General features: G+C 44.6%; 1 protein-coding gene across 1 annotated transcript in view; it reads right to left on the bottom strand.

Moving 5' to 3' along the window:
* The window catches only part of KIAA1549 (UPF0606 protein KIAA1549 homolog), a 144,745-nt gene that overhangs the window by 75,508 nt on the left and 49,716 nt on the right, over nucleotides 1–19,521 (bottom strand). The window contains 4 exon segments of the mRNA XM_038560565.1: nucleotides 1,801–1,931; nucleotides 2,675–2,852; nucleotides 3,866–3,954; nucleotides 8,530–11,208. Coding sequence (XP_038416493.1) covers nucleotides 1,801–1,931; nucleotides 2,675–2,852; nucleotides 3,866–3,954; nucleotides 8,530–11,208 — 3,077 coding nt within the window.

Here is a 19,521-nt window from a genome sequence, read left to right as displayed (position 1 = left end):
CCCCATAGGGAGCCTGCTTCTCCCTCTGCCTGTGTCTCTGCCTCTCTCTCTCTCTCTGTGTCTCTCATGAATAAATAAAACCTTTTTAAAAATGAATAAATAAATAAAACCTTAAAAAGAAAGAAAGAAAGAAAGAAAGAAAGAAAGAAAGAAAGAAAGAAAGAAAGAGAAAGAAAGAAGAAAAGAAAGAGAAGAAAAGAAAAGAAAAGAAAAGAAAAGAAAAGAAAAGAAAAGAAAAGAAAAGAAAAGAAAAGAAAAAGCTTTGTTGTGAAAAGAACACTAAAGCACTCCATTTCCAGGAATCCATATCCTGCACTGGTGAGGGAGGTGGGGGTGAGGGTGGTGGGGGTGAGGGTCCCAGTGCTCCAGTGAATCCTCCCATCGGAGAGACAGGGCGGGTTTAGACACAGATGCCACAGCTGAAGGGGCAAGTTGCCAAAATTAACAACCTGCTTCTTCACTCCTAAGGGCACCTAACCAACGGTCTCCAAATATTTACAGAAAACTGAGAGCATGAACGCCAAGGACCAAGATCAACAAAGAACAATGGGTGCAGAGAAAACCAAGACAGCATGGGCACCAGAAGGCAACTTTTAAGAAATTCTCATTAACGTCCTCAGAGACTTTCCGGGTGGTATCACATTATCATTCGAGATAATCCTGCATTTTTGCAGGAGAAGCCACCATGAAAAAAAAAAAGTCAAGAACAAGGGAAAAATGACAGCTGAAAGCAAATTCAGCAGAGGGGCTGAAAAACATGATGGATGCAGCTGAAGATGAAATTAATGACAAAGTTTAGAAAATCTGTAAAAATAGGGAATTTTTTAAAAAAGATTTTATTTATTTATTCATGAGAGACACACAGAGAGAGGCAGAGACATAGGCAGAGGGAGAAGCAGGCTCCCCCTCCCAGGAGCCTGATGTGAGATTTGATCCCAGAATCCCGGGATCACGCCTTAAGTCCAAAGCAGGCGCTCAACCACTGAGCCACCCAGGTGCCCCAAAAATAGGAAATTTAAAAAGAGATGGTATTATTAGAAAAAAAATATGAAAGGTGGCTCCAGGTGCACAAAAATCTATTTATTATCAATTCTAGAAAGAGAGAACAAAGAATATGGAGGATAAAATATCAAAGAAATATAAAAACGTCAGTAGTTTCCATACAATACACACAAAGTCTGCTCAGTGAGTGGCTATATTCTCTGTTTTTGAGTGAAGCACTGCATTTCATGCTATTCCATAACATGAAATACCAGTATATTCAGGCATCCCCCCCCCACTGGATATTTAGGCTGATACCATTCCTTCATAGAACATTCTTGAGGGGCATGCAGGTGGCTCAGTCAGTTAAGCATCCAACTGGTGGTTTCAGCTTAGATGGTGATCTCAGGGTCATGGGATCAAGACCTGCACTGAGCTGCATGCTCAGCAGGGAATCTGCTTAAGATTCTTTATATCGCTGTCTGCCCCCCCCCCCTACTTGTGTGCTCTCCCTGTCTACCTAAAATAAAATCTTTAAAAAAAAAATTCTTGGATTTCGGGCATATGCTCATCTCTGTCCAGCTCACCACACCTGAGCTCCCTGGTCATCCGACTACTCCACCATCTTCAAATATGACTACCCCATTCACACTATGTGATCTCAGTGCCCTGGAAAGAGATAGACCTTGACTCATGTGAACTAAACTTCTTCTATAAGAGGGAATTAGTAACAGTGACTTGTGGCCTCAACAAAACATGTGAAATTAGTTCATCTTCAAAGGACAAAGCACCCTGTTCTGCATTCAGGGCTATTCTCACCTGCACAGTGAGGTTATGCGTCCCCTGGTGGTGTTTTCTCACTTCAGAAAGAGCTATCATCAGGCCTTTCTCGATGCGCTGGGTAAAGTTGCAGAAGCCAGTATCCACACTCTGAGGCACGAACTGAAGAACTGAGGAGAAGGCAGCAATCACAGGCCCATGAGCCAGGCACTGTTTTAGGATTGAGGAATGAGGACGCGAAAAATACTAACTCAACTAACGCATCCACAGCATGGGATTAAGTAGTGAGAGGTATAATTTAGGGGTCTCATAGCAGGGAAATGTTGAAAGCCAACTCTACACCAAATGAATATACATAACATGGAAGTGACTTGTATCACTTTAAAATGGAAAAGATACAATGTGAGCATCAAAAGATGCGAAATGCAAAGTCTCAGCTACAGGCGAAATGACGCGGTATCTGGTATTCCTTTAAAACACTCAACTCCTCAAAAAAACACAAGGGATAGATGTACAAAATTGGGGATAATGTCAATAATTTCTCAAGTAAGGATGTGTGTGTGTGCATGTACCTAATGGTCTTTCATCTCTTAGAGGCTTGGGCTGAAATATTTATGGGTGGGATGACATGATGCCATATCCACATAATGTGGGAGGAGGGCATGCAGGTGCCACAAGTTAGACTAGGAGGTGAAAATCGTTGAAGCCATACGATGAGTATGTGGGGGCTCATTCAACTACTCTGTGCACTTTTGTATATGCTGGAAATTTTCTGTAATTATACAAGTTTGGGTCTTTTTTTAAATTTTAAATAAATTTTTAAAAACCCTCCCGCAATTCTTTTAACAACATAAAGAATAAAATGAAATTTTATTTACAAATCAATCAAAACAACTATGCTCAGTTTTCTCACCCGTATGAACTTGGAACCTGGACTCTGGCACAAGGAAGGAAGGTTTCACAGCCAGGATTAATGGAGTTTGGTCACGTACAAGCTTACTATTTATAAGTACATTTATGACTGATATTGCCGTGTAAACGAAAGGCCCAGATGTTACCAGGAACGTGAAGTCAGCGAACAGTTCATAAACCTATGAAAATTTAAAAATACAAAAGACGGTAATTACCTTACTTCAGAGGACTAGAACTCAAAATGAAAGGAAGTTGTACAAAGTAGAAAAGCAACACAGCAAGTAAGGTGAAAAATAAACAGGTAGCTTTAAATGAAGGGGGAGGGCTGCACAGATAATGAAAATCTTATTTTAGCTATGCCTCTTACAGATCCACCAACCTTCTCAAAAACAGAATAAAACTGTAGGAGCAAAGGCAGCGAGAAAGAAGAACAGCCAATAATATGAACCGAATGGGGAGTTACGTAGAATTCAAAGTTGTTGTATTTAATCCACATAAAAAGGAGCATTTAGTCCACTGAGCAGAGCTGCCCAAAGGAAATTCATGAGCCGCACAGACAATTTTAAAATTTCTAGTAGCCAAATTAAAAAGCATGAAAAGAAACAGGTGAAATTAATTTCACTTAACCCAATACTTCTGAAATATTTCAACGTTTGGTCAATGTAAAAAATTATTAGCGAGATAGTTTACATTCTTTTTTTCACTGTCTTTGAAATCCTGTGTAAATTTTGCACTTACAGCACATCTCAATTCAGACAAACCCTGTTTCACATGCTCAGTAGCTATAAGGGGCTCGTGGCTCTGTTCTGGATGGTGCAGGTCTAGAGCATGGCTTTCTGTCCTCATCAGGGGAGAGGAGATATTAGCACAGACAGGGTCCACGGTAAAACGTATGGAAATTTCTCTCTAGCTCACTGAGTATACAGAAATATGCATACGTGCTCACTTTAAAATCACGCCATAATCCCCAACTCCGGTCTCAGAGTCTTTTTGTTCCAAATCTGTCAACACATTCCTCCAGTGGACTAAACCCGGCCTCATGTGGGATCAGGGCTTCCCTGACAAAGTGATGTTTAAGTGGCCAGCCAAGAATGAGCACATGTTCATTGAGAGGAGGAGGGAGGAGAGGAAAGAGAGCATTCTAGAACCATGATATGCCTTCAACCCAAGCTCCCACGCCACAGGGACCCACCTTGAGCTCTACCGCACGGTTGAAGTGAATCCTCAACACCTCTTTGATGGATGTAATTATGTACTCCTGCACAGCTCTTCTGGCCAGAACTACAAACCAAAGCCAACCATCAAATGCAATTTAGTTTCATTATGAAGAACATGGGCATCCCATTTCTGGTCCCCAAAGCAGAGAGCCTGTGTTATGCCACACTGTGACAGCAGCTCCCCAAATCACTTTTCAAAATAAGGCCCAGACTATGAAAAGGCAGAGGAACAACAGCAACAACAGAGGAACAACAACAACCTGCTGTTGTTGACATTACTAGGTTTTCTCTTGGCTATGCCTCTAACAGTAAAACACAAAGTTTTAAAACTCTCAGCAGTAATATTTCAAAACGCCTCAAGATGTTGCTCAACAAAACTAGAAGACATCTTCCCCTCTAGAATGTGGTCTCCTACCCGAACTTTTCAATGTAGTAAGTGAAGGGTATGCACCACTAATAATGGGGCAGAAAAGATTTTCACAATCCTCATGTATTAAAATTTTATGTAGGAAATAAAATCTTTCTTATAACAAAGTCCAGCTATATTTAACTCTCCTTCCACATCTAAGAAATTCTATTTTAAAATCTATAATAAGAGAACCTCTTCCCCAGTGTTTAGTAAACATGTCCTGCTCCCCTTTCTTTTCCCTATTATTTTTTCTTTCCTCTTCCATTAACTTCTCATTGTGCAGAATCTAAATACATTTGAAATTACTATCCAGTTTTCCTCTTCCTCTTCTTAATTTTTAAAACTGGAGACAGAATTACTCTGTATCTTTCAATCTTTTAGAAAACAAACGTTTAAGTTACAGTCAATTGTTTTCTCTACTGATTAGTGACCTTGATAGTCACTAAATGTGGGGAAGGGCTTCTTCATTTCACCATTAGAACAAACCCAGACTGCCCAGCTGAGTCACACCAATGGCCAACTTGGCCTGGCCTACATGGGCTCCAGGAGGACTAGACTACAACATGAGTTTTAAAGGGAAAGACAAAGGGCAGCCGGGGTGGCTCAGCAGTTTAGTGCCTCCTTCAGCCCAGGGCATGATCCTGGAGACCCTGGAGTCCCACGTCAGGCTCTCTGCCTGGAGCCTGCTTCTCCTTCTGCCTGTGTCTCTGCCTGTCTCTCTCTCTCTCTCTCTCTCTCTCTCTGTCTCTCATGAATAAATAAATAAAATCCTTTAAAAAAATGAAAGTAAAGGGAAAGACAAAAATGAGTGAGAAGGAAAAGAAGAAAAAAGGAGGAAGGGAGGGAGGGAGGACAGAGGGACATAGGAATAGAGGGAGGGAGAGGAAAAGACGGAAGGGAAGAGAGGAAGGTAGGGAAAAATTAGGGAAGAAAAATCTCAAAAGCTAAACTTGGGAAATGTAAAGACAGAGTGGAAATTCAGAGACAGAAAAACTCAAAAGAGGAAAGAAGGAAGCCCACGTTGTCCTAAGTAGCCCCATCTAAAGAAAGAACCATCCAAGTATTATTCTGAATCGTCTGCATAGCCCACCATGAAAACCTCCACCTTCTCTATTTAATCTGAGTAAGACCTAAACTATAATGTCAGGATATGAGCACAAAAGTCTTTGGGGAAAAAGGATCATCAGCAACAAATATCTCAGTTTCTTCAAATATCTAGTTTGGGCCAAGAAAGGCAAAAGAGCCCCACTGAAGAGGCCAGGATCAGGCAGGTCCTGGCTGGGAAGCCCAGCCTCATCCCTGAGAGGATACACACAGTGAAGGGCTCTCCCAAGAGTCCCCAGGGATCAACAGAGGGCTCTTACTTTTATGACAGAGCTCCATAAAAAAAAAAAACCCTTTCAGGGTACAAGTAATCACCCCAACCCCCCTCCTATCTATCTCTCACTCTCTCTCTCTCTCATAAGTAATTACTAAAAAGAAACCATGGCCAAAACTAAACAAAGATTCTTATGAATGAAGTGATCCTTTCTATGCTCAAAGATACCACTGAGCCCAAACGACAGCATTCCTCTCCACTTAAAAATACAATATAACAGTAGGGATACCTATGTAAAACTCCATATGTTTACTAAAACCGTTGCAGTATACATTTTCAGTGGGTAAATTTTACCCCAAAAGCTATTTAAGATGGATCCCTAAACGAAGGACACCAAATTCCTTAAATGCATATCCTATATGACAGTTAATCCATGCTATACATACCTGATATTCTTAGAGGTACTTCTAAAATGGTTTCTAATTATGTGTAGAAAAACTTGAAAAGACACATTATGCTTTTAAGTATCATAAATGTGGGCAGCCCAGGTGGCTCAGTGGTTTAGCGCTGCCTTCAGCCGAGGGCGTGATCCTGGAGACCCGGGATGGAGTCCCACATCGGGATCCCTGCATGGAGCCTGCTTCTTCCTCTGCCGGTGTCATGGGACCTGCTTCTCCCTTTGCCTGTGTCTCTGCCTCTCTCTCTGTGTGTCTCATGAATAAATAAATAAAATCTTAAAAAAAAATAAGTATCATAAATGTCATGGAATCCAAGAAACAAAGGAGCTTTCAGTAGTTCTTTTAATAAGCTTCTTGTAGGGATCCCTGGGTGGCACAGCGGTTTGGCGCCTGCCTTTGGCCCAGGGCGCGATCCTGGAGACCCGGGATCAAATCCCACATCGGGCTCCCGGTGCATGGAGCCTGCTCTGCTTCTCCCTCTGCCTGTGTCTCTGTCTCCCTCTCTCTCTCTCTCTCTCTCTCTCTCTCTCTCTCTATCAAAAATAAAAAAAAAATAAAAAAATAAGCTTTTTGTAACTGACCATTTTGTAGTTACTGTGCAATCATTTTGCAGAAAGGAAGAAAAGTATTCTATAAGCAATAAAGTCTTCTCTCTCCTCTGGACTACTGGTACCCCTCAGATGAAAGTTCACCACTTCTCCCAACTTCACTTCCTAGCATAATTACCCCCTCCTCCCAAAACACAGTCTAATTCTCAGCCAAGCTGAACAGCGTTGGGCTGTCTGATATCTCCACCTGTGCTCACACCTTCCACCAGGACAACACACTTCCCTCCATCTCCAGACGACAGCCCTCTTGAGTGTGTCCCTCTAATTCACATTCTTCCAAACCCATCCCTCATCATCCAAAAAGTCACTCTTCTAGAACTCTACTTCAACCATTTTCACCACAGCTACCAAGAGAACATGGCTTGTGTCCACGCTACTAGAATCTAAGCTCCTTGAAGGTCAGAACCACATCATTCATGTGGGTGACCCTTAAACCTTCTAAAGGCACCCGCACATACTCAGTGCTCAACAATCTTTTGTCAGGGGATCCCTGGGTGGCTCAGCGGTTTGACGCCTGCCTTTGGCCCAGGGCGCGATCCTGGAGTCCCGGGATCGAGTCCTGCATCGGGCTCCCGGCATGGAGCCTGCTTCTCCCTCTGCCTGTGTCTCTGCCTCTCTCTCTCTCTATCATAAATAAATAAGTACATACATAAATACATAAATCTTTAAAAAAATCATTTGTCGAATTAATAAATGGTTCATTATTTGGGGGAGGGAGGGAGTTAGGAGAGCAAAGATTCAGCTGCACCCCACAGCCCCAGAGGGTAGTGGCATCTCCATGATGAGCAGAGGACGTATGGCCCACCTCACAGCCATGACCTCCTCCTTCCTCATCTCACCTTTCTCTGTTCTCCTCTCTCCTTGTCCACTCTACTCCGTTCCTCCTCTGCTTCTCTTACCATCTTCCTTCCCCCTTCTTCATTTCTATCCTCCATTCCCACCAAAATCAACACACAGAGGCAGGCTGCACATCCAGTATGATACTGTATTCAAGAATACAGTAACAGGTCATAGAGCTTAACACGCAGCCTGTCATTCCTGATAAAGAACAAGTTGGGAGAGCCTGACCAAGCAGGCGACAGTCACCAGCCATGTACCGACATGCCGTCAAGTGTGCTCCAATTTGAGTGACGAAAGCAGCTGGGCAGGTACAAGGGAAGCTGCTGCTTGTCAGCCCGTCACTCAGGCTGTGGACTGGGGCAGAGATCAAAGTTTGTGACTGGGACCAGAGAACAGTTAGCAGACCCTGTTTCTTTCTTGGATTCTCAGGATCCAAGTGACATTTACAGGAACACGGAGTAGTCAAGTGCTCCCTCCTTTCAAGGAAAAAGAATAATATATGGGCATGAAGTTGTAGCAGGTGCCCTTACATGTTTGCCCAACTAACTAACTGCCTGAACTAATCACAGAGGTTTTCGTTTTAATGATGCCGACTACGCATCCACTGGATTAGCATTTCCAAAGACAAAGATCCCAGCAAACGTTTCTAAGGCTCCACTTAAACCTTTTATTTCTCTTATTGCTACTACTAATATGTAGCACTTTGTGGGTGCTTCCTACGTGCCAGGCACTGGAGTAAGTACTTGACGTGCAGTCACGCATTTGAATCTTTACAATCACCCAACCAAGCAGGTGCCACGATCCTCCTTGTTCGAGAGTTGAGGAAGCTGAGAGGTGTCCAGAGAGCTCACAGGAGAAAGGCGAAGGAGTGAGGGTCACCACCCAGGGGCTCGCCGGGGCCCAAGGCCATACGCTTTCCCACAATGCTGTATATCACGGAAGCATTTCACACAAACACCTTAGAAAGATCACCCCAACCGAGAGGTGGCTTGAAGCAGGACCTTACCAGTTGTGATCAAATAGGCATCGGGAACTGTAATATCACACACATATGGCGGCTTGGTGGGGACCAGGGCTGGAGCATCCACTGTTGCTTCAGAAGTGGAGGTGGGCACAGGATACAGGGACGGGGGCGGTCGTGCCGAACTGCTCTCCTGGGAGTTGTGACTCGAAGCTGTGCTGCTCGGGGTGCTGCCAGCAGCAGGATCGGGGGCAGCAGTGGTGTTGGCTGTGCTCGGTTCAGTGGGGGTGTTCACCGGTGAATCTGTGGGTGTGAACGATGAGCCCACAAACATGGGCTCCGTAGGAAGAGGGGAGGGGATCGCCTCAGGAACAAGGGAGGAGGCGGACAACGGGTACACCTCGGTGACCAGTGGTGCGGTGCTAGGAATGGCTTTGGAGAAAGAGGGTAAGACGGACGTGTGACCATCTGTAGCACTGACCTCGTCGCTGGACGGCGTCGGAGTTGGAAAGAGAGGAGACTCCGCTAAAACGGGTGTCGTAGGGAAAGCGGTCAAAGGGGACGGTGAGGGAGTCCCACGAGTCAGAAGGTCAAGGGCGGGCTCCGCCCTGGAGGGCACCAGGGTGGCGACCCCAGAGTCACGCGCAACGGGTGACAACCCAGAATAGGAGGTAGTTTCAGTGAGGGCTGAGGTAAAATGAGCTTCAGGACCTGCCAGCGAAACTGCTGACGCCTGGGAGAACAGGAGAGAATCGGAAGGGAAGCCTGAGGGGAGTGTCGCCTCAGAGGAGCTGGGGACGGAAGGGAATGTACTCGGCGGAAGGTCTGCACTGGGCCAGAGCGGGGAAGACTCGGGGTCTGTGGAGTGAGGGACGGCCTGCGCAGCGGCCTCAACCAAGGTAGAGAAGGCCCCAGAAACCAAGGCTGCCACAGGGCTCGGTGTCCCCCAGGGCGGAGAGGCGGGGACTTCTGAAGAGGCGGCCACAAAGCTGCTGAACTCCAGGGGCGGAGTTGAGGAAAAACTGGCCCCCGAATCCAAACCCTGGGCCGCATCGGGGCCCGGAGAGCCACCGGGTTCCCGCTCAGGGACGAGTGAAGGCTCTACTGAGGGCCCCGGAGCCTCAGACGGGGGAGGACGGGGGCCTCTGCGGGCGGGCGACCGTGTGGCCTGTCCTGCGGCGCCCGGGAGGGAGGAGGCGGGGAGTGCACGGCTGGTGGCCCAGGGAACCGCGGCTGTCACCCCCGACGCTGTGACAGCGGTGTCGGTGTCGGGGACAGAGGAGGAGCCCAAGGGAGCGGGAGTGGGGGACGCTGGCGTGGCGAGGTGGCCACCGGAAGGACACGGCCGTGTGGTCCCGACGCTCCTCAGGCCCTCCTCAGCAGAAGCTGCCGGGACCGGTCCTGAGGCGCCCCCGGAGGGAGAGGACAGCGGGACGACGGGCCGCGAGGGGAAGAGGGTGTTAAAGTCCTGGGGCTCTTCTTCGAGCTCCGAGAAGCCCGCCGCTCCGCTGCCCGCGGGAGGGGGGCCGCTGGCTCCTGGCGGGCTCAACGTCAGGGGCTCGGCGCCGTCCCCCGACCCCGCGGCCTCCCCGTCCGGCAGGCTGGCCGCCGGCCTGGGCCCGGGCGACGCCACAGGGCAGCAGGCGCGCCACGAGTGCGGCCCGAGCGACGCCACGGGGCTCGGGGCCTGGGTGGCCAGGACTCGGGAGAGCAGCAGGGACGGGCCGGGCAGCTCTGACAGCTCTGACGACTCTCGGGAGCTGCCGGCCGGATGGGGGCCACGAGATACCTCAGCCAGCGGCGGCGAAGGGGCCAAGAAGGCGACAGCAGAGGAGAGGGAAGGCGAGCTTGTGCTGCTGCTGCTGCTGCTGCTTCTGGAAGCCGGCGCCGTCGGTGCCACAGCCGCAGCAGGGGCTGCTCCCGGAAGGCCGGCCTCTTGGAGACCGAGACTCAGAGCGGCGGCCGCATCGGGGTATCTGTCCAGGCCTGGGCCCAGGCCGTCCTCCGGAGGCAGGGAGGCCTCCTCCCAGGGCGGAAAAGGTTGCTGGGTGCCGCCGCCCAAGAGCAGAGGCCCTGCAGCCAGCGAGCTAGAAAGAAGGCTCTCTGCCTCCTCTGCTCCCCACACCGCGGTCCCTGGCAAAGTCCTGCTTGCCGAGCGCCCGTAAGGGTCAGGAGGATACAGCACCAAATTCCTACTGGGGGTCGGAAGTAGGCCCTCGGATGCGGGAAGCGCTGACCAGAAAGCACTGAAATGACCGGTGGCATCGTCGGTGGACGTGGCTGGTCGTTGCATCGTGTTTGGCCAGGCCGATGTCACCTGTTTGTCTTGTAAAGAAGAAATGGGGGGAGACGGGGTCAGCAGTAGCGGGCTGCCTGGGAGATCCCCAATCGGAGACACCACGCGGGAAGTGGTCCAGGGCGTTTCTGGCAAAAAGTTATCCATTTCGTCGTCATCTCTGACCACCGCGTGGCTCGTTACCGACACATAATTTGCCACAAAGATGCTGTGATCGGCTATACTCTGGGTCAGGGCTCCTTGGTTAAAAAAGATTGTATCAAAAATAGTGGCGGATGGAGATGATATGGCGTGGAGAGAACTGCTTTGCTGGGACCCTGGGGCAGTTTCTGTTAAGGCCACGTGTGCAGTGCTGTGCACGGTGCTTTTCTTCATCATGAGCTCCACGGAGGATAAAGAGAGGTTTTGCTGTTCCAGAAAGAGCTCATCTACAAGGGAAATAAAAGCTGGGTTACCTGCAAGGCAATCAAAAGTCATACAAGCAACACTTCACTTCAGATATAAAAACGGACTCCTTCAACAAATATCTACTCACTGTGAATATGCGCAACTCACAGTTAGAAGTTAAACAGCTAATTGGGAGCCAGAAATTGTCAGAATGACTGTCAGGATAATATCTGCAAATACTCATAACCGTGAGCATCACCTTTATTCAAGCTTCTGTGTAAGCAGACGTTGACATTTTTTTCTCCTACTTTCAAACGACACCACAGAATACCAGGAATGGGGGAGGTTCTTAGAAGGTTGTCTAGTCCATTCTGTCTCATTTATCACACAAGAGAGAGAGTTCAGAAAAAAGAAACTACATCAATTACATGATCACCCAGACAGAAGTGGAGCTGGAATGTCAGCATAAGCCTGCCTTGATTCCCAATGTGATTCCCACATTCCTTCTCTTCCACAAGAGCTGACTCGCAAGAGAAATGTACATGACAAATTTGACAGCATCATTCACTACCCAGGTAAGAGTTCAAAAGATCCTAGTTTCGGACTGCCCACACTGAGGCCCCAGACTGCCTCGAGGCTCAGCTCTCGCTCTTCCCTGCTCCACTCTCATACCTTTCTGACTTCACTCTGGCCAAAGGAGCTACCTGCAGGTTCCAAATCCAAATTTCCTCTGGCTTAGTGATGCTGCACATTTTTTTCCCTCTGCCTGGGATGCCCTTCCCTGGCCCTCCACCTGGATCACCCCTACTGGTCCTGCAGATGCCACATACAAACCACCTTCCTCCTCAGTACTCTAAAGTTGAGTTAGTGCCTCTCCAAGGCTTCGACCTGTCATATCCCTTATCATGTCTCATTGAAATTAACTGTCTGCTCATCACATTATGACCCTCTTGAAGACAAGGACTGTTGATTTGCTTTCCTGGTGCCTAGACCAGCAAATGACACATAGTGAGGGCTCAAAAATTATCTGTTAAATGAATGAATAAATAAAGGAATGAATGGTGTCTGAGGACCAAGTTCTGATATGTGCCAAAAGCATCCTAACACCCTGTCAAAACTTTCATATTTTTTATCTTTGTGACAGCCGTCATTATCAAAGAAGTAGTTGAGATGTCCCCATCTGTAACTCAAATACAATGTAGAGAGGCAGGATATGTAATGGCCCAAACCACTAATGAAAACCCAGAGCAAAGGGTACTGTCCACTGCAGCACAGGCTGGGGACCGAGCAACTATCAGGACCCATAATAATACCCTCCTTCTCTTGCTTATCCAAACAGTCTGTAAGAACACGAGTGTGTGAGACAGTATAGAGATCATCTTGAATTCAGTCTTCTAATTTTTTTAAAGTAAACTATCTCTGTTCTATTCCTGGCAATAGGACAAACTAGAAATCTCGAAGTCTTCCCACATTGCAACGCTTAATTATCCTTAATGAATGTTTAAAAACATCTTTTACATGACTAGATGAGCCTCCAAGACAAAAAGGGACATGTGTTGAACACAGGAGCAAAGCAGAAGATGGATTAGGAAGCACTACAGTCATTGGATAAAAAGACACTAGACCAGATAGCCCAATGATCAGGCCACAGGGGAATAACGGATGAGTGCTATATCTGAACAGGTGAAGAACCCAACAGAAGACCATCTTCAAAAAATGGAGACCTGAGATGGGCTGTACTCTCAGGGAAAGAGTTAATCAGGAAGAAAAATATCCACATCTCAGAATAGTAAGAAAAAGTGTATGTCTCAACTTTGACTCTGTGCAGATACTTTATAAAAAGCATTCCCAACTTTGGAATCTATGCTATTTGTGTGGTCCTAAAAACTGTACGTTTAGAATCATCATTGAAAGTGGACCAGGAAAAAATAAAAATTAAAAAAATTAAAAATAAAGTGGACCAGGCTCCAATGCCTATCAGAAGTTAAATCATCTCCAGAACACACCAGAAAAACAGGTATCAAGGTAGTCCTGCAGCCAAAGCTCCAATAAATATGAGTGCAAAATTTAAAATTACAAAACATGTAAGGAAGTAAGGTACTATGAAAAAAGTCCAGAGAAACCCATACAAATAGTATTAGACTTGTGAAGACTTTAGATATTGTAATGTGAACTACATTTTTATTTTTTATTTTTAATAATAAATTTATTTTTTATTGGTGTTCAATTTGCCAAAATTCAGAATAACACCTAGTGCTCATCCCATCAAGTGCCCACCTCAGTGCCCGCCATGCAGTCATCCCCACCCCCCACCCTCCTCTCCCCTTCCCCCACCCCTAGTTCGTTTCCCAGAGTTAGGAGTCTTCCATGGTGAACTACATTTTTAAAAGTGTGTTTAGTCCACTGAACAAAGAGGAGACTGAAAACATGAGTAAAAAGCAGAAGACTATATAAAAATAGCCAAAAAGATGTGAAAAAGAATTAAAATAATATTTAGAAATGAAAAAACAAGAGTGCCTGAGTGGCTCAGTTGTATCTGCCTTCATCTCAGGGTCCCAGAATTGAGCCCTGTGTCAGGCTCCCTGCTCAGCGGGGAGCCTGCTTCTCTCTCTCCCTCTGCTCCCCCACTCATGCTTGCTGTTTCTCATGCTCGCTCTCTCTCAAATAAATAAATAAAATCTAAAAAAAAGACAAAAAAAACAAAATGAAAAAATAAAGGGGCACCTAGCTGGCTCAGTCAGAGGAGCATACAACTCTTGATCTCACAGTTGAGAGTTTGAATCTCACGCTGGGTGTAGAGATTACTTAAGTAAATTTGCAAACTTTTAAAAAATACATAATAGTTAAAATTTTGAAACTCAATATGCAATACATAATAATAAATAGCAATTTAGACATAACTAAAGAGAGATTTAGTGAACTGGAAGACAGATCTGAAAATTACACAGAATAGAATACAGAGAAACAAAAAGATGAGAAACATTAAAAAGAGAAGTTAAGAAAAGAGAGAAGTTAAGAAATATGAAAAATATAGGATGCCTCAATGGCTCAGTCAGTTAAAGCATCTGACCCTTGATCTCAGCTCAAGTCTTGATCTCAGGATGCTGAGTTCAAGCCCCCATCGGGTCTGCACTAGGCACAGAGCCTACCTAAAAAAAAAAAAAAAAAAAAGTATGGGGAACGCCTGGGTGGCTCAGTGATTGAGCATCTGCCTTCAGCTTAGGGTGTGATCCTGGAGTTCTGGGGTCAAGTCCCACATCCGGCTCCCTGCATGGAGCCTGCTTTTCCCTCTGCCTCTCTCTTTCTGTGTTTCTCATGAATAAAAACATAAAAGTATGGAAGACAGAATGAAACAGTCCAACATATATTTGATCCAAGTTTTTAAAAGAAATAATAGAGCTGAGTAGAGACAATATTCAAAGAAACGGTGCTATAAATTGTCCAAAATCAATAAGAGACATGAATCCTTCAATTTAGGAAGATGAAGAAATCCCAAACCAGGTGAATTTTTAAAAAACTCATATCCAGAGGTGCCTGGGTGGCTCAGTTAAGTGTCTGACTCTTGATTTCAGCTCAGGTCATGATCTCAGGGTTACGAGATTGAGCCCCACATCAGGCTCCACGGTGATGTGGAGCCTTCTTGGAATTCTGTCTCTCCCTCTGCCCCACCCCTAAAATATAAATAAATACATACATACATACCCTTATCTACGCACATGATGATACCACAGAACACCAAAGATGGAGAGAAACTGTAAATGAGTCAGAGGAAAGAACTGGCAATTATACTATCAGATAACTACCTCACAGAACTAGTAGCCAAGTGACAATGAAATAAAATCTTCAAAGTGCTAAAAAAAAATATCTGACATCTTGGATTTGAAATATTAACAATACTCACTATTTGTTAAAATAGGGGCATTTTCTGGTAAACAAAAAGTGGTTATACCAACTAAAGGGCTTCAGTAGAGGAGCCTCTCTAAACAAGGATATATTTCAAGAGGAAAGGTAATTATCCCAGAAGGAAGATCTGAGAAGAAGAAAGGACAGAAGATAAATAAATGATAAAGATATGGCTAAATCTAAACAAATACTGGTGGTATAAATGAACAATACTACTACTACGTAATTTGTGAGGTTAAAAAATATACTACAGAATTAAAATAGCTTACTATGATCACACAGAAGCTGAAAGAGGGCATTCAGAGGTATTCGTGACTCATTAGCAGAAACAGCAATCAAAATTAAGATAAAATTCCGTTAACAGATTTTGTGTGTACACCTAAAATTAATAAACAATACTTAGTCATGTATTTATTTAGATAAAAGATTTCTAACTGGTTCCATTAGCATCTGAAAGTCATAAACTCACACCATATATAAGCAGCTTACTTAAAAGGGTCACATTCGATTTTATGTAATGTGACTCTGAGAAATGAATAACCAATAAAAGAAGGAAAGTATTTCGTAGAGATTTCAACATTATTAGGCATCGGTTGTCTTCCTTACAACCTCTCTCTAGGATGTCTTGTCTATGCACTTTTACTATTTATCACATTCCAAGCATGGGCAAAAAAGTAATCCAATGCTTCTCACAACCGTGGTAAAGTCATTTGCAGCTGTTCTTTTCCACAGTAAAGGGTAAATAGTTATAAATATATTTATAGTAATAAGATTGATAAAATCAACATTCTGTGCATCTATAGAACATAACAGACTTTAAAGTTTTTCTAAGGAGAAATCTTTTTTTTTTTTAAGGAGAAATCATTTTATGTGAGCTTTAAAACTGCTGTGTGGGCGCCTAGGTGGCTCAGTTGGTGAAGCATCTGCCTTCAGCTCGGGTCACGATGTCAGGGTCCTGGGATCAAGCCCCGAGTTGGGTTTCCTGCTCGATGGGGAGCCTGTTTCTCCCTCTTCCTCTCCCTCTGTGTGCTCTCTCTCTCTCTCTCAAATAAATAAATAAACAAACAAACCTTTAAAAAAATAAATAATCCGCCATGATATAATTTATTTTGAAATATAAGATCTGAACAGAGTAAGATCTCTTTTAAAATGAATCAGAAACATATTTGAAAATCACTGGAAGACTGCAAGAGATAAAACAGCAAAGAAAAGCAACATTTTTGGCTAATGTATGAGCCCAACTATCTGATGCAAGTTAGAATTCAATCAACTCTGTTTACAAAGGACAGGGAACAAGGACGGCAAAGTGGTCAAAGAGATGAAAAACTCTTCAGCTAGTGAAAAAAGAACAACAAACACTTCCCACTAAGAAATGTGAGGTACACCAAGCTGCGATATGGGTTTTTTTTTTTTTTCTTTCTTTCTTTTTGGCCAAGCCCCAGGAGGGAGAAACCAGCTCTGAAAAGACAGCAGCTGAGAAGTCATGGGAATTACTTCTGTAGTTAATTCAGGAAGAGGTTAGAAAACCCAAGTGAGGCTCTCCCAGCAGAAAAGACTTCATAGACTCCAATTTCAAGCCCTGGAGATCAATTTTCAAGTTCTAAAGTGTTAGCTCATCAGAGTGAAAGGCTGTCTCTGTGACGATAGAGAGAAAGGAAGAGGGCTGGGGAGATACCAGTGCTCCTCAGACTTCATGCTCGCGAATGATGCGGGAGGCACTGCCCAGCAGGGCTGGCGTGGGTGCTGAGCTTGTCGCTCTCAGGTGATGCCAGGTCTGCAACCACACTGAACAGCCAGTGTTGGGGCACTTTCTCCCATGGAGACTACACAACACACACTCATTGGGCACCTACCTTGGACCTCGACCCGGGCTAGGATCTTGCCATGCTGTACGCAAGAGAGTAGCTACTGTCCTACTGCTGTGCGGATTCACGGTGCTTAAAAATTCACAAGACAAACCCGCAGAATGCATAACAGCAAACATGAACCCCAAGGTAAACTATGGACTTTGAGTGACAAATGATCTGTCAATGTAGATTTATGCTTTGTAACGAACATGTCACTCAGTGGGGGATGTTGATGACGGGAAGGCTACGTGGAGGTAGAAGACATAAAGGAAATTATACCTTCTGCCCAATTTTGCTGTTCAGTGAACCTAAAACTTCTCTTTGAAAAAGCAAATCTTTTAAAAATATGTATTAGAAAGCTTTTTAAGAACTTTTTAGAAATCCATGAGGGAGGAGCAGCCCCGGTGGCCCAGCAGTTTAGCGCTGCCTGCAGCCCAGGGTGTGATTCTGGAGACCCAGGATCAAGTCCCACGTTGGGCTCCCTGCATGGAGCCTGCTTCTCCCTCTGCCTGTGTCCCTGCCCCTCTCTCTCTCTGTGTCTCTCATGAATAAATAAAATTAAAAAAAAAAAAAAAGAAAAGAAATCTAAGAGGGAGATGCCTGTCTCTAGGAATTACTGGTCTTACACACGCATGATGTTTTTTTTGGTTATTTTTTCTTTTTAGTCATATTGTTCTATCTGGGAATCATCCCCCAATACAGTAGTTGATCATGGAATCATGGACTTTTCAACCTGAAAGGATCCTTTAAGACCTTAGCCAATCCTAATACGTGGTAAAGGAGCCTCAAAGGAGTCTAAGCTGACTTGCTTAAAGTAGCACCCGGGTCCTAGGCAGCCTTAGAAAGGCAGGTTCATAAATACTCCTCACAACACCACAGCACATTTAGTCAAATCAGTCCATTTAATTACAATTGCTAATGAAGAAATTACATTGGAAGGCATGCAAAGTTATCACATTGTAAACGAGCTGAAAGCATACACTATTATTTTGTGCTACTGAAGCCCACGCAGAGGGCTGCCTTCGGAGATGTGAAGCACCATCATCCACCTGGGGAGAGCTCAGAAGTGTAGGCCTGGGTGATAGCAAAACCCAGGAGGGCTGACTTGTGAAACCCAGTGGTGAAAACCTCTAAAGAGCTTTAATCCAGATACAACCACTACTTTTGCTTGTTTGTTAAATTGTGGAATTTCCAAAACATCATAAATCATCTCAACTCATGGATATTAAGTCTACTACCAAACAAGAGCCCCCTAGAGTTTCTAAGAGTTTAGAAAAAAAAAAGCTGATAGTTAAACCACTACTCAATTCGGTCAACTTTAACAACTTCTATTGTTCTTATAGTTCACAGATTATCCTAAAGAAGATTTTGCTGCCACTGCCTAGGTGGCTCAGTTGGCTGGGCCTTCAACTCTTGATTTTGGCTCAAGTCATGATCTCAGGGTCAGGGGATCAAGCCCTGTATCAGGCTCGGCACTTGTTGGGGGTGGAGGTGAGTATGCTTGGGATTCTCTTCCTCTCCCTCTGCTCCTCCCCCCTTCTCTCTCTCTCTCTCTCTCTCTCTCTCTCTTGATAAATAAATCTTTTTTAAAAACTCAGGGCACCTGGGTGATGCAGTCTGTCAAACAACTAACTCTTGGTTTCAGTTCAGATCATGATCTCAGGGTTGTGGGATCAAGCCCACATCAGCCTCCATACTCACAGTGAAGTCTGCTTAAGATTCCCTCTCCTTCTCCCCCTGCCTCTCCCACGCATATGCACATGCTCTCTTTCTCTCAAATAAATAAATCTTTTAAAAAAATCATCTTCCCCCCTTCCCATTTTTCTCCCTGGTTTAGAAAACAGTATCTTTCTACCCTTACTTTTTCCAAACCCAACTGTATACTAAGACCTTCTATCAGATTATTCTATCCTCCAATTGGCACTGGTTTTGTTATCAAATTATCAAGTACATAAGAAATACTATTTATAAAAATATATCAAGTACATAAGAAATACTATTTATAAAAACATATTTGCTGGGTATATAGACAATAATACAAAGAACACCTGAGTTCCCATAACTCAGTTTCCCCTGGCATCCCCTTGGGACCCCTCCCACTCCCTTCCCTTCCCTTCCACTGAGAGAATCACTCTTGAACTACACCTTTCTCACAGTCTTGATTTTCTTTCTAGTCTTACCACATGTGTGTATTGCTAAAGAGCACATATCCTCCAGCTTGGTGTGTTTTCAAACTTCATCAAAATGGAATTATATTTCATGTATTCTGCTGCAAGTTATTTTTCACTCCCTATATTTTAAATTCATCCAAGTGTATTTTTTGCATGTAATTATTACTTTCCTTTCATGAATTCCATTGTATGAATATACTAAAATTTATCTATTGTTGATGAACAGTTGGACTACTGTCAATTTTGTTATTACAAACATTGTTCTTTTTTCTTTTTTTTTAAATAGGCTGCATACCCAGTGTATGGAGCTCAACATGAGCTTGAGCTCACGACCCTGAGATCAAGACATGAGCTGAGATCAAGAGTCAGATGCTTAACTGAGTCCCCCAGGCACCCCAAACATTTCTGATAAGAACTTCTTACTCAGGGACAC

Source organism: Canis lupus, chromosome 16 (assembly GCF_011100685.1).
Source record: "Canis lupus familiaris isolate Mischka breed German Shepherd chromosome 16, alternate assembly UU_Cfam_GSD_1.0, whole genome shotgun sequence".
Taxonomy (NCBI): Eukaryota; Metazoa; Chordata; class Mammalia; order Carnivora; family Canidae; genus Canis; species Canis lupus.
This window is presented reverse-complemented; position numbering and strand designations above follow the sequence as displayed.